The 13,924-nt window shown below is 26.9% G+C and overlaps 2 protein-coding genes across 2 annotated transcripts; one reads left to right on the plus strand and one right to left on the minus strand.

Annotated features, from left to right (window-relative positions):
- Positions 1 to 1,980: 1,980 nt before the first annotated feature.
- MKS88_005723 (uncharacterized protein) lies at positions 1,981 to 6,738 on the plus strand (the record flags this gene model as incomplete). Its single annotated transcript, XM_067219011.1, has 4 exons — positions 1,981 to 2,434; positions 2,560 to 6,083; positions 6,117 to 6,165; positions 6,623 to 6,738. 4 exons carry the CDS (start codon positions 1,981 to 1,983, stop codon positions 6,736 to 6,738), a joined length of 4,143 nt encoding a protein of 1,380 aa, XP_067070929.1.
- Positions 6,739 to 7,181: 443 nt separating this feature from the next.
- Positions 7,182 to 9,631, minus strand: MKS88_005724 (uncharacterized protein; the record flags this gene model as incomplete). Its single annotated transcript, XM_067219012.1, has 4 exons — positions 7,182 to 7,356; positions 7,529 to 7,590; positions 7,767 to 8,215; positions 8,536 to 9,631. 4 exons carry the CDS (start codon positions 9,629 to 9,631, stop codon positions 7,182 to 7,184), a joined length of 1,782 nt encoding a protein of 593 aa, XP_067070930.1.
- Positions 9,632 to 13,924: the final 4,293 nt, after the last annotated feature.

Genomic DNA, 13,924 nt, shown 5'->3' on the forward strand with positions numbered 1-13,924 from the left:
GGAGAAAAACAAAAAAAATAAAAAAAACAAAAAAAACAAAAAAAACAAAAACAAAAACAAAAAAAATACAAAAAAAATACAAAAAAAATACAAAAAAAATACAAAAAAAATACAAAAAAAATACAAAAAATACAAAAACTACCATAAATGATAAATTGTACCCTTTGGTTGGTTTATTAACAATTTCAGTAGATTTGTATGTGTGTGTGTTTCGTACGCTCAGTTGATCCCTTTGTTTATGAACAACGAACATTGCTGAGAATGTATAAAAAAAGGAATTAAAATGAAATGATAAAAAGGTGAAGCGCGGAAGCAGTGAATAGAGATACCTGTTTCCCCTTCTGTATGTTATATTCAGGTATTTTAATTTTATTTGTTCCAATTTTTTTTCTTTTTTTTCTATTTTGTCAATATTTTTAAATGAATAAAACCGTGTACATTACCGTAGTGTTACATATTAAATAGTGTCAAGTAATAAACATACTTAAAATCTTATGAAACTTAGAGGAAGGGGGTTAAAATTTTGCTCTTTCAAATTATAATAAGGTTTACATGTGCACACACATGTACAGGTGGACGGGTTGGGTTTTTTTTGACGTCCTAAAAATGTGCAGAAAAGCAAAAAGATGGAAAAAAAAAAAAAAAAAATAGAAACAAAATAGAAAAAAAATAAAAAACTTCACTCTCAACAGTTTCGGTAGAACATGTAACAATTTTGCCATTTCAAAAATGTAAAACTCCGCTTTTTTTGTGACCTTCAAAATGAGTATTAAAAATGCACAGACTTCCCTGGAGGAACATACATCTTTCTTTATTTTAAAATAAGCTAAGGTAAAATGTAATTCTTGCATAAGTACCTATTTCTTACACTTAACACATAACACCGAATTTTTGAAAATAAGAAGAAAAAAACATCAAAAAATGGGAGCAAAATAAGCATGTGTATTCCTTTAAAAGAGAAAAAAAAAAATAAATTAAAAAAATTATGAACATGCAATAAAAATATGTACAAATGGTAAATGTTGTTACAAATTTTAACCACAGAGTCAGAATTTTTTATGACAAGTTGGCGAATATTCATGCGAAACTGTTTTTAAAGGTGTTTCTTTGTAGCGAATTTATGAACACAGAATAAAAAAAAAATAATAATAAAATAAAATAAGAGAATAAAATAAAATAAAATAAAGATAATAGAATAAAATAAAATAATAGAATAAAATAAAATAATAGAATAAAATAAAATAAAGATAATAATGAAAAATAGCAAAATTGACATAACTAAAATAATTAACATAATTAACGTAATTAGCATAAGTAGTGTAAGTAGCATACCAAGTAGGCCGTATAGGTTATGTAAATATGGGTATATGGTTTAGTTCTTATTAAAAAAAAAAAAAAAAAAAAAAAAAATTTTGCAAAGCAAAGTGAAATCCGCCTTCCCTCTAAAATGCTTTACAATAAACTGTTTGAATTTCTATTTTTGTACAACTTAAATTAAAAAAAAACAGAAAGTGAAATGTAACTACATGCGGAAAGAGTCAGCGAGATAAATGCAAATGATGATATTTCTTCTGCATTGATTTGTTGAAGATCCGTTGTGTGTGTGCAGAAAGTTTGAGAAATTATGATTGCACAACTTTTACCCAATTTTACCCAATTTTACCCAGTTTTACCCAATTTTACCCAATTTTACCCATTTTTACCCATTTTTACCCAATTTTACCCAATTTTACCCAATTTTACCCAATTTTACCCATTTTTACCCATTTTTACCCAATTTTACCCATTTTTACCCATTTTTACCCAATTTTACCCAATTTTACCCATTTTTACCCATTTTTACCCAGTTTGGGAAAAAATTAATCAAAAAAAAAAAAAGACTGAACATGTCACACAACTTAAACAATACTATCAATGCGCTAAATGCTACTCTCCCCATTTGCGCAAAAGAACAAAAAGAGATACCGATAGGGGTGAGGTATGAACTGCTCTGTAGCTTATTCGTATTTTAAATTAAGTGGTGGAGGCAAAGTTTCAGTGGTATGTTCATATTACATTCATAATTTATACAAACTAAATAATGTGAGAAAAAGTCATTCTATAACACTCGGACAGTTAACTGATAGAAAAAAGAACGTTATAAATTTGAAGAATAATGATGATGAAATTGTTAGAAGCTACAAAAGAGTTAATATAAAAAAAATACTAAAGGATGATGTCAAAACGAAACAGGGGAAAAGCATAGTCGAAATGAATAGTAGACGGAATAAAATATTGGTAAATGATGCTGAAGATTTACACAGTAATTTTAAAAGGTATGATGTTCACTTTAGAAATATCGAGAATGAAGAAGCGATAGGAGAAAATATTTGCCAGCAATATAAAGAGCTCCAAAATAATACAAAATTGAGTGCTTCTCTAAGTGAAGAAAAAAGTGTAGATAAATTCAAATTTAACAATACATTAGAAAAGGAAAAAAAAAAAAAAAAAAAAAAAAAAAAAAAAAAAAAAAAAAAAAAAAAAAAAAAAAAAAAAAACAACAAAATGAAAAAGAAAAAGAAGCTATACATGATGAAAATATAAAAGATACTGTTGATGAACTCTTTTTTGCAAAAGAAAAGAAAAAAAATTTGATGAAGAGAATAATCTTTCGAAATAATTATGATTACATGGATCTGATTGATAAGTATGAAGCGTTTAAGGAAAATGAAGAGGATAGGTTTTACAATTCTGATAATTTTAGCAATAGCAGTTCAGTGAAAGATATGCAAAACGAGAAAGGTAAAGAACATTTTGATGCATATGAGAAGGGAGTTTCTAGTCACAATACAAATAATAAGCTAATAGATTCTGATAAAACGAATAATATATATCCTCATATATATGAGGTAGAGAGTGAAAATAATGATACCACATATAATATCAATATGCAATTTAAATTTTTTAAAAATAATTTAAATATATCTATATTTCCAGAAATAGGAAAAAAAGATATAATAGAAACTTGTAAAAGGCGAAGAAATATGCAAAATGAAATAAACAAAAATAGTAATGTAAAGAATATTTTTAACAATGATATTTATTTTTGGTTGAAGCGGAAAATTCATCGATCTGTTGGATGGCAATTAACAACACCCTTTTCCGAAAATAGAGATACTGACAAAGACGACATAATAGACGTAACAGAAATGCGGTGTGATACGCAAGATGAAGACAAGTTATTTATTGCGGTTAGCACAAGGGGTGATGTATGGCATGAGGGAAAAAAGATAAATCATAACAGTGGTTGCAGTAATAGTAACAGTGATAATGATAATGATAATAATAATAGTAATAATATTAATATTGATAACAATAGTTGTAACAATAATAACAATAGTTGTAACAATAATAACAATAGTTGTAACAATAATAACAATAGTTGTAACAATAATAACAATAGTTGTAACAATAATAACAATAGTTGTAACAATAATAACAAGAATTGTAACAATAATAACAATAGTTGTAACAATAATAACAATAGTTGTAACAATAATAACAATAGTTGTAACAATAATAACAATAGTTGTAACAATAATAACAATAGTTGTAACAATAATAACAAGAATTGTAACAATAATAACAAGAATTGTAACAATAATAACAAGAATTGTAAGAATAATGGTGCGTCCTCTTCTTCACCTAAAGACGCTGAAAACTTTCTTACACATGCAGGGGAGAGGAACAACAAAATACCGTATATGCAGAAGAAGATAGCGCCCTCGAACTTTTTAGCCAAACTAAATATAAATATGTTGGAGGATGGCACACATGGGAAAAGATACACAGAAAGCAAAGAAAATCAAGGAGATGATAAAGCTGGAAGCATGAAGGAAATAGAGGGGGAAAGACTGATGCATATTCTACTGCATAACTGTGGGGGGGTTCACGAAAAAAGCGAAATAAAAAATGAACATTGCGTTGGGAAAGAAGCTTCCTCGGATGATTATGTCTTGAAAGAAGCTACCCAAGATCAGTATGTCTCTAATGAAGCTTTTCTAGGTCAGAGTTCTTCTAAAGAAGGCGTTACACATCAGGATGTCGAAAAGAACGATGCAGTTCTGATAACAGAACGGAAAGAATTTGAGGAGGAGCGTCCTGCTCTTCTCTCGGACGAAACATACGAAGGAATACTAGATAGTAGCAAGAATATATTCAAAAAAATAAAAGAAAATTATGAAATGTTTAAGAAGGAAAGTATATCCCCATACCTTTTGGAAGGATGTGAAAAGTATATAAATTATTATTACGGTATTGAAAAGGAAGAAAAGATTAGGGAGATGAAAAAGTATGCTAATTTAAATTTTTATGACGTAATACAGAATGAAAATTTTACTATAGATCATTTTAATATGTTAATAAAGAGTAAGATTATCTTTAATAAAGAAGAAGAGGCATTCAACTATTTCAATTTGTTAAAAAAGTACGACTTTAAAATAAATGTGGATACATATAACAGTTTGATGTATACAAGTGTTGTTCAGAAAAATGCTAAATTGAGTAGACTAATATATTTACAAATGATAAAAGATTTATTCATACCAAATAAAAATACCTATTGTATATTAATGAAAGCCCATATATTAGATGGAGACATAAGGAGTGCTTTTCATTTATATAGAAAAATGGTAAAAGAAGAAATAGAAGTAGATTTGCCTATATATTCTACACTAGTAGATGGATTGATAAAACATAAATTATATAAAAGAGCGGAGCAATTTTTTAATTATATTGTTACGTATAAAAATGTTGTACCGGATGAGATTCTGTACTCTATTCTAATAAAAAAATGTTCGTATTGTAGAGAAGCAGAGAAATGCTTAAATTATTATGACGCAATGCTTACTAACAATCTACGCATTACTGACATAACATTGATAGAGATAATAAATTGTTTATCGAAAAGAGAGGATTATTTTCATAAAGTTTTTCATTTTTATAATATTTATCTAGCTAATGATATGAAAATAAATCATCGTTTGATGTTATATATGATAGTTGCATGTTCTAACAGTGGTAATATTAAAAGGTTGAAGGAAATTCTAAAAACAATGAATAAACATAAAATAAAAATTACAAACGAAATGTACTACTATATAATTAGAGCCTTTGCAAATAATTGTAGGGGAAAAAACATAACTCTTAGTGAGAAGAATAATAATATTAAGTATGCATGGAGAGTGATATATGACTTGGTCAGACGTACTGAAGTGGGGCATCATGGTAGTGGAAGTATTAACGGGGGTAGAAGCAACAACCGAATTGGTGTTAATACGATGAAAGGAAATATGGACCAACAGTTAGACGATGAATACAAAGAAATGAATGAAAAAAATATTATTCATACAACTAGTAAGTATAGTAGTGTGAGTACAAAAATGCTCAACAGTATTGTCATGTTATATATTAATTCTGAATATTATGAGTATTCCATTAATATGCTAAAGTATTACACCTACTTTAACTGTATACCTGACCATTACACATTTAAAATGTTATATAGGATGCTATTTTTTCATTTAAGAGATTATGGAAAAGTTATATGTTTATACAACTATATGACGAGTAATACAGATATCAAAGCAGATGAGTATACATTTAACTTAGTATTAAATGCTGCTATTAAAACAAAGTCTTCCAAAAATACTTTGTTCATATTAAGGCATATGTTTGCTGCTAAGGTGTACCCGACACCCAGAATGGTAAAGAAACTATTTTACGTTGCTAGACATATAACGGAAATACAACTACTAATAAATAGTATGATCAGTCAGCAGAAAAAGGACGTATATGAAGAAAATGTAAAAGAGAACCAATTGATTCAACTCCATATTGATGAATACGAATTAAATTTATTCAAACAAGGAAAAACTTTTAAAACGAAATCTGAGCTTGATCAAGTGAGAGATCAATTCTTTAAGAGAAAACAAAGAATTGAAAAGGATAAACGGATGTCAAAAAATAAAAAGTCATCCGACTGGTTGCCTTATGGGCAGTACCTGCAGCACAAGAAAAAGGGTGGCGAAACCTATGCAAGAAAGGTCGACAGACCCAGACCCCTTCCCTTCGATTAGCATTATCTCCAGTGGCTGCAAGGAAGAAATTACGATGAGATGGAAGCAGGTAATATATGCATATATATATATATATATATATATATATATATATGTGTGCGTATATGTGTTTGTATGGGCATGTACATATTTGTACTTTTTCATGTACATGGGAACGTATCTTCACGAAGACGCAGTGAAAAACACATTCCCTCATAAACATGTCTGCATTTTCCCGACAATTTTATATGTATTTAATTACGCAGTTACTTCGTATATGTATGCTAGTATAGTTACAGAATTTTTGTGTTTCTAAAATGTCTTCAATTCGCTGAGTTTATACGGAATACTAACCCTGTCTATAGTTATATGTAGTTGTAGAATGCATTTTTACGTGTTCTTTGTTTTGTTGTGCTTTATTCTGTTTTTTTGTAAAGTCAAAAAAATATGAACAAGTCAGAAATATATGAATGGTCAGAATTTTCTTCGATTAAAAAAGGGGGTTAGCGTTTCGTTTGGAATTATAGGTATTCATTTCGCAAGCGATAAAAAGGTGCGAAAAATGGCGAGCAGTTTGATTGGAGTATCGAGCTACAAGTTTTTAAATGGGTTTCAATTTTTTCAAGGAATTAGACATTTTTAAATGGGTTTCAATTTTTTCAAGGAATTAGACATTTTTAAAAGAGTTTGAATTTTTTCAAGGAATTAGACATTTTTAAAAGAGTTTGAATTTTTTCAAGTAATTAAACATTTTTAAAAGAGTTTGAATTTTTTCAAAGTATCCGAATTTTTCAAAAGGTACGAATTTTTTCAGTGTGACAAAAATATTCAAAATGTTCGTTTTCAAAATGTATAAGGAAATTCCTTCATTACACGTAAGGCGGAAAAACAAAAAAAAAAAAAAAAAAAAGAAAAAGATATATATATAATATATATATATATATATATATATATAGTAAGAGAGATATGTCAAAGTAGTGTACATTTTGTGCGTGCTCCTAATGTACTACTCTTACTACTTCCACGTCGTGCACACTCAATGGGCTGCAAAATTCATTTAACTACCTCATATCTTTTTTCTCTGCTTTAATTAATATTCATATCGCTTAACAAATTATTATCAACCAAATGTATTATATACGAATTTGCAATATTCGTCAGGGCAATAAATAAAAATAAACCTATTACTAGGCTATCGCTCGTGTAAAACAAAATAAAAATTTTCAACAGGCATAACACAACGTCCATATATAGCAGTCTCCTAAAATGAAGAAGAAAAATATGAAGAAAAGATGAAAAAAATAAAGAAAAAAAAAATTAATCCTATAAAAATGGGTACGTCCTTCAAGCGCTTGTATGTGTGTATATTTATTTATTTATTTTATTTTATTTTATTTTTTTTTTTTTTTTGTCCCCTTTCATTTTGCAATTACCAAACGAAGAAAACTAATGTGAAGCTGACATGTGCGTAGACACTATGAGCAGACAAGAATTTCTGAGAAAAATAGGGAAATAAAAAAAAATGCATATATGTTTAAAATAATAACTCAAAAGATAGGGAATCACCAAGAGTTAGCTATGCACTGACATATGGTTACTTCTACTTAATGCATTTAAATAAAACAAACAGAAAAATATAATATAAAACTTCACAGAATTGCATATAACTACGTGACATATCATGTTAATGTGCATCCACCAAACTACGATGCTTACATTTTTCATAATATTCAGAATATGAAAATAGCAGAGAAAGCTAGATATGTTTGCAAGATTCTGCACATGTGCAGGCAAAAGGGCTTTTTCGTGGTCCATTTTATCCTTTCTTTTTTTTTTTTTGCCTTTTGTTTTATGTGAACTTATTCGATTCCCACTAAGTAGATTAGTGCTTAGATTATTACGACTCATGTTATTGTTGTTAATTTTTATTTTCCTTAATTTTTCTATTTCTGAGTTATATACCCTTCTCAAATTTTCCAAATCATAACTTGTGGTTTTACTTTCTTTATAAAAGAAACACCAGCTATTATAATTTGTGTACTTGTTCAAAAATATTTTCGATTCGCTTTCATGTAGAACTTCGTTGTTCGATCTCAACGCGATCATCACTCTTAAGAAGTCTGCATAATGACATCAAAAAAAAAAAAAAAAAAAAAAAAAAAATAGAATAAGAAATTTTAACGTACATAATGCTGCGTTTTGAAGATGCAGTGAAATGTTAGCTCCTCTAAATGGAATGGTCTAATCGCACGCGTACATATGCATACATACGTATATACATACGTACGTATATACACACATACGTACATACACACGTACGTACATACACACTCATATATGAAAAAATGCGAACAATGGGGAGCAAACACTATGGAATAGAGCTGCTCCTCACGTATGAAGAATGATGTTGCCCTCAGAATGGGTAGGATTTCGAACTTACTTTTGAGCACCCTTTTTACTTTACAGCAACGAGTTAACAGAATTTTCATATTGGTTGATGTTTTTGTATATGAACGAATAATAGACTTCCTATATATCCTTAGTAATGCAAATGACATGACGGTAGAGAATTTAATTAAAATAAAGAAATGAACTACATAATAAAAATAAATAAAAAGGCAAACAAAAAATAAATTCTTGCTATAGTCATATATATAAAATAAAAAAACTAAATCAAAGAATATATTTATTTGGTTTATTAGTCCTGATGCAATTAGGAAAATATCAAATTTGTTATCATTAATAGTATAATTATTATTATCATATTGTATATACTTTAATAACTCGACATTAATATTTTCATTAACATCTTTTAGCTCATCTACTTTATAAAATCTTTCCTCCCTTTCTATCGTGTTTTCACAAAGAACACCTTGTTCCTTGTCTTCTGTACCATCGTCAATAATAAAATGTTTTTCATTAGAAAAGAGTTTTTCCCCCACACTTGTACCTTTACCGTCGTTTGTGTGCTTATTTGTGTTTTCATTTTTGTTTTCATTTTTGTTTTCATTTTTGTTTACATCATCGTTTACATCATCGTTTACATCATCGTTTATATCATCGTTTATATCATCGTTTACATCATCGTTCCCACTACCCATCCCATTCTGGCTTTTCCTTTTTTTTTTTTTTTTTTTTTTTTTCATCTTTTTCTCTTCACACGTTTTCGTACCGACAAGGTACTTTTCGTAAATCCTCTTCCTTATTTCTTTTATGTTATATTTCTTTGTCAAGTCATATTTTATACTGTTACTTATAAATAAATCAATATAAAAACAAACAAAAATGTAAATATATATTATTAATACTATACTTTTGCTCAGTTGAGGTTTATGCCCTGTCAGAAGAAGTATAGCTATAGTAATATAAACCAAAAAAAATAATAAAGTATTTAATAAATATAATGTACATATTATTATATAATGTTTCTTATTTAAGATATAGGGACTTGAACAGTATTTCATCAACCTGCTATGCAAACCCAGTTCAATAATTTCTGCCTCGGTCAGAATTTGTGAAATCAATGAATAACTCATTTTGTATTTATACATAAATATATGCATATATATTATATATATAATACAAATACATATATATTGAATGAGGGGGAGCAAGAAGGCAAGAAACGGAAAAAGAATCATCTCATGGGGGATAACACTTCGCGCAATTCAAAGGAAACGGATATAAAAAATGAGAAGCTCTATAGAGGAGTTCTAAAAATAAATTAGTGAAGAGAAGAAAATGAAATGAAGAATGCAAACAGACGAAAAGATTAAAAGGGTAGAGAAAAAAATGACCTCATACATAATTAATCCTTAGCAACAAAAAAATAAAAAAAATCAAATCAAACAGAATCAAACAAAATCAAACAAAGTGAAACAAAGTAAAACAAAATGAAACAAAATAAAGCAAAATGAAACAAAATAAAGCAAAGTAAAACAAAGTATAGCACAGTAAAACAAAGTACAGCACAGTAAAACAAAGTACAGCACAGTAAAACAAAGTATAGCACAGTAAAACAAAGTATAGCACAGTAAAACAAAGTGGTACAAAATGAAACAAAATAAAGCAAAGTAAAATCTTGTAAAAAAATATCAAGAAAAATGATTCAATTCATGCTTATCTACAAATAATAAAAAAGTAAAGAAAAAGAAATGAAAAAATTAAACGGTTTTCCCCATTCCCAAGTTAAAAAAAAAAAAAATATTATTAAATTGTTCAAATGAAAAGAAAAATAAAAAGAGGGTATACGTATATTTTATTATTATATTTATATTTATATAGTTGCAAAAATGGAAATACATAAATAAATGCATAAACTGTATATTTAATTTATATATACATATGCTTGCCTCCAATATTCCATGTATTTTATAATACCCCATTTACTAATATGCAATAAAAAATATATCAAAAAACACGTCAAAAAATACGACAAAACGTACATAAAAAAAATGTCAAAAACTGCTATCTCCCATTCGTGCTATGGATATATAGCGTCGTCTGTTCGCAAAAAATTTTGAAGTACATATTTCCCATATATAACATATATATATTTATATATACATTTTTGGGAAGTCCATAACATATATATATAAATATATATTTATGTATGCATTAAACATAAATTGTAATTGTAATTACGACAAGATCATATCAGTATGTTCACGAAGTGCCAAAAAAAAATATAAAAAAAGAGAAACCTAATATATTTTCTGCCATCCATTATATGTAACGTAAACAAAATCAAGCTGTACGTTCATGTTAACTGCACTATTTCTTCTACATTTTCCAAATGTAGAATTACAAAAAAAAAAAAAAAAAAAAAAAAGTAAATCTTCAATTTTTAATAATTTTTCTTAACACAGCATAAAACAAAATAACGCTTATTTTGGGGAAAGATTAAAGTTTTAAGTTTCACTTAGTAAATGTAATAATGTTTTAATAATAATGATTAATATTGGATTTGCCATCTTAAATGTTGAATTGAATTATATATTACATAATAAAAAGCGCATATAAATATGCTTGTTTTTTTTATGGGTCACCCAAAAAAAGCTCGAAAAAAACATATATTGTATATATGTATATATATATATATATATTTATATTTATGTTTATGTTTATGTTTATGTTTATGTTTATGTTTATGTTTATGTTTATGTCCTTTTAATCATGTACTATACAACGAGAGCATAGGTTTCTGAGTGAAATAATATTGTAGGGGGAAACGATTACGCAAATGTTAAGTTTTTTTTATTTTTACAAAGTTCCCTACTAGTGCATTTTGTAAGAAGCTGCATTTGTTTATGTGCATGTGTATGCATAAATATGTACATACGTATGACGACAGGGTATTTTGCGTGATATGCAGCTCTTATCAGCTAAACGATCAACTTGATGTAAAATTTTAGCTTTTACAAGATGAATTATGTTTGTCTTAAAATAAAACTTACATAGGGGATGTTGTAATATGTTATGGAAAACACAATACAACATATCTTTATTTTTTACTTCGAAAATTATGCCCCATATATAATGCATACAATATTTGTATATCACTCTGCTTATGTTATAAGCACATATATACTGTTGATTATTAAGTTAAAACTTAGATATCACTGTTAAGAAAATTAAATTAATCCCATGTAATAATACGGCATAAATATTTTTTCTTTTTTTTGTTTTTCCCATTCATGGTAATCCATTTCGTAAAACAGCAAAGTCCACTGTGCATACGCACATACTCATAAATACATATATATATAATATATATATATATAATATGTATGTTCAAGCATATCATATATATATATGCGTAATTATATTACAAAATATGTATATGTATTTATTTTTTTTTTCTGTGTAACTTTCTCTTTTCGCTATTTACACTTAAACTCTGCTTTTGTTTTTGATTTCCTTTTTTTCGCGTACAAAATAAAGTAATTGTTCGTACGTAAAATATCATTTTTTTTTTTTTTTTCTCGCATCAGTTCGAATTATCACGTGTATCCATATGCTGCGAAATTTTTTTAGTAGTAAATGTTTTTATAATTTATGAATGCACAAATTGAGTAAGGAGCTTTTCGTAAATAAAATGCTTAAAGAAAATTATTATAAAGTTAATCAGTTTGATTTTATTTGATTTTATTTGGCTTTATTTGGTTTTATTTGATTTAATTTGATTTAATTTAATTTGATTTAATTTAATTTAATTTAATCTTTTTTTTTTTTTTTTTTTGTTATTAAAAATGCTATTATGTTCAATTTAAAAAGGGTGTGTTGCAGGTGTGAAACGCAGCATGTAATAATGCCATTTTACAAAAACATAAACTTTATTATAATCATAAATATATACAAATACACATATATATATTTATTTATTCATACACATATATATATTTATTTATATGCTTGCAAGATTTAAGGAATAGCTTAATTTTTCGATCCTTTTTTAAAAAAAATAATGACAAAGAAATTACGTCATTTTGTTTAATTTTCTATTTGTGGTTTGCATATTACTATATATTAATCGAAGGTTCGGGTGAAATGCACTTGATTTTACTATGAAATAGTATTTTTTTTTTTTTTTTTATATTTCTTTTTATTCTTTTTGCAAAATAAAAGTTTAAAGGGGGGATGAAGGTAGGACGCTGTTGAGAACATAAAAAACAGAGAAACAAATCCTCAAATGTACGAAATATATATTCATTTTTTATGTATGTATGAGCACTTTTCGATAAATTAACTTCTGCTATTATCACTCTTCCTAATTTTGTATGTCACAACGGCATGTATTCAAAAATATTTTGTTTTTGTTAGCACATATAATGTAGTATTGTGTTTATATAAGATGCTACAAAGAACTACATTTTTATGATCATCTGTGTAGTGCTATATTTTTTTTATGATCATCTGTGTAGTGCTATATTTTTTTTATGAGCACCCGTGTAGGATTTTATTTTTTTTTATGAACACCTGTGTAGTGCTACATTTTTTTTATGAGCACCTGTGTAGGATTTTATTTTTTTTTTTTTTTATAATCATCTATATAGAGCTGTTTCATTCTTTATGAGCACCTATGTACGACTGCTTCATTTTTTACGATCCACCTGTGTAGGATTTCTTTTTTTTTTTTTTTTTTTTATGAGCACCTATGTAGTTTTGTACTTTGAGTAGTGTGATATATATTATGATATTTTTTTAGTAGTTAAACAGTAATACATTTTAGTAAGTGATCAAAGAAAATAAAAACTACTTGTATGTTTTTTTATGTTAGTGTACTTTTTTTTTTTCAAATGAGATTTATATCTTTATATATACGTATGTAAACGTATAAATATACATGTACATACGCATATACATATCTACATATATATATATATATATACATATATATATATATATATATACAAATGTATATGAGTACATGTATCGCTGTACATGAATGTACATTTTTGAAATACTTTTTAAGTATCATAAATACAAATTGTACTTGAACGATTAATCGAAAATTTTATAAATTTTGCTAATAAGAAAAAAGTAAACGAAAAATTATATTTTGCAGCTCAGGTTTTTTTTTATTTTTTTAAAAAAAATAAAAAGTATAATTCACCTATGACATAATTTTAACAAATTTGTGTCCCCGATTATTACCTTTTTAAGTTCATTGTACTCATTTTTAACGTAATAAGCTTTTTCTTAATTCACCTTGCCTGTTCATGTTATGCACACTTATGTTCATAAATATTATTATAAATACATATGTGCTTAAATGTTTATATAAATAAGTACATAGGTACATACAATTTACATACACATATACATAC

The sequence above is a fragment of the Plasmodium brasilianum genome, chromosome 14, assembly GCF_023973825.1.
Source record: "Plasmodium brasilianum strain Bolivian I chromosome 14, whole genome shotgun sequence".
NCBI classification, from domain to species: domain Eukaryota; phylum Apicomplexa; class Aconoidasida; order Haemosporida; family Plasmodiidae; genus Plasmodium; species Plasmodium brasilianum.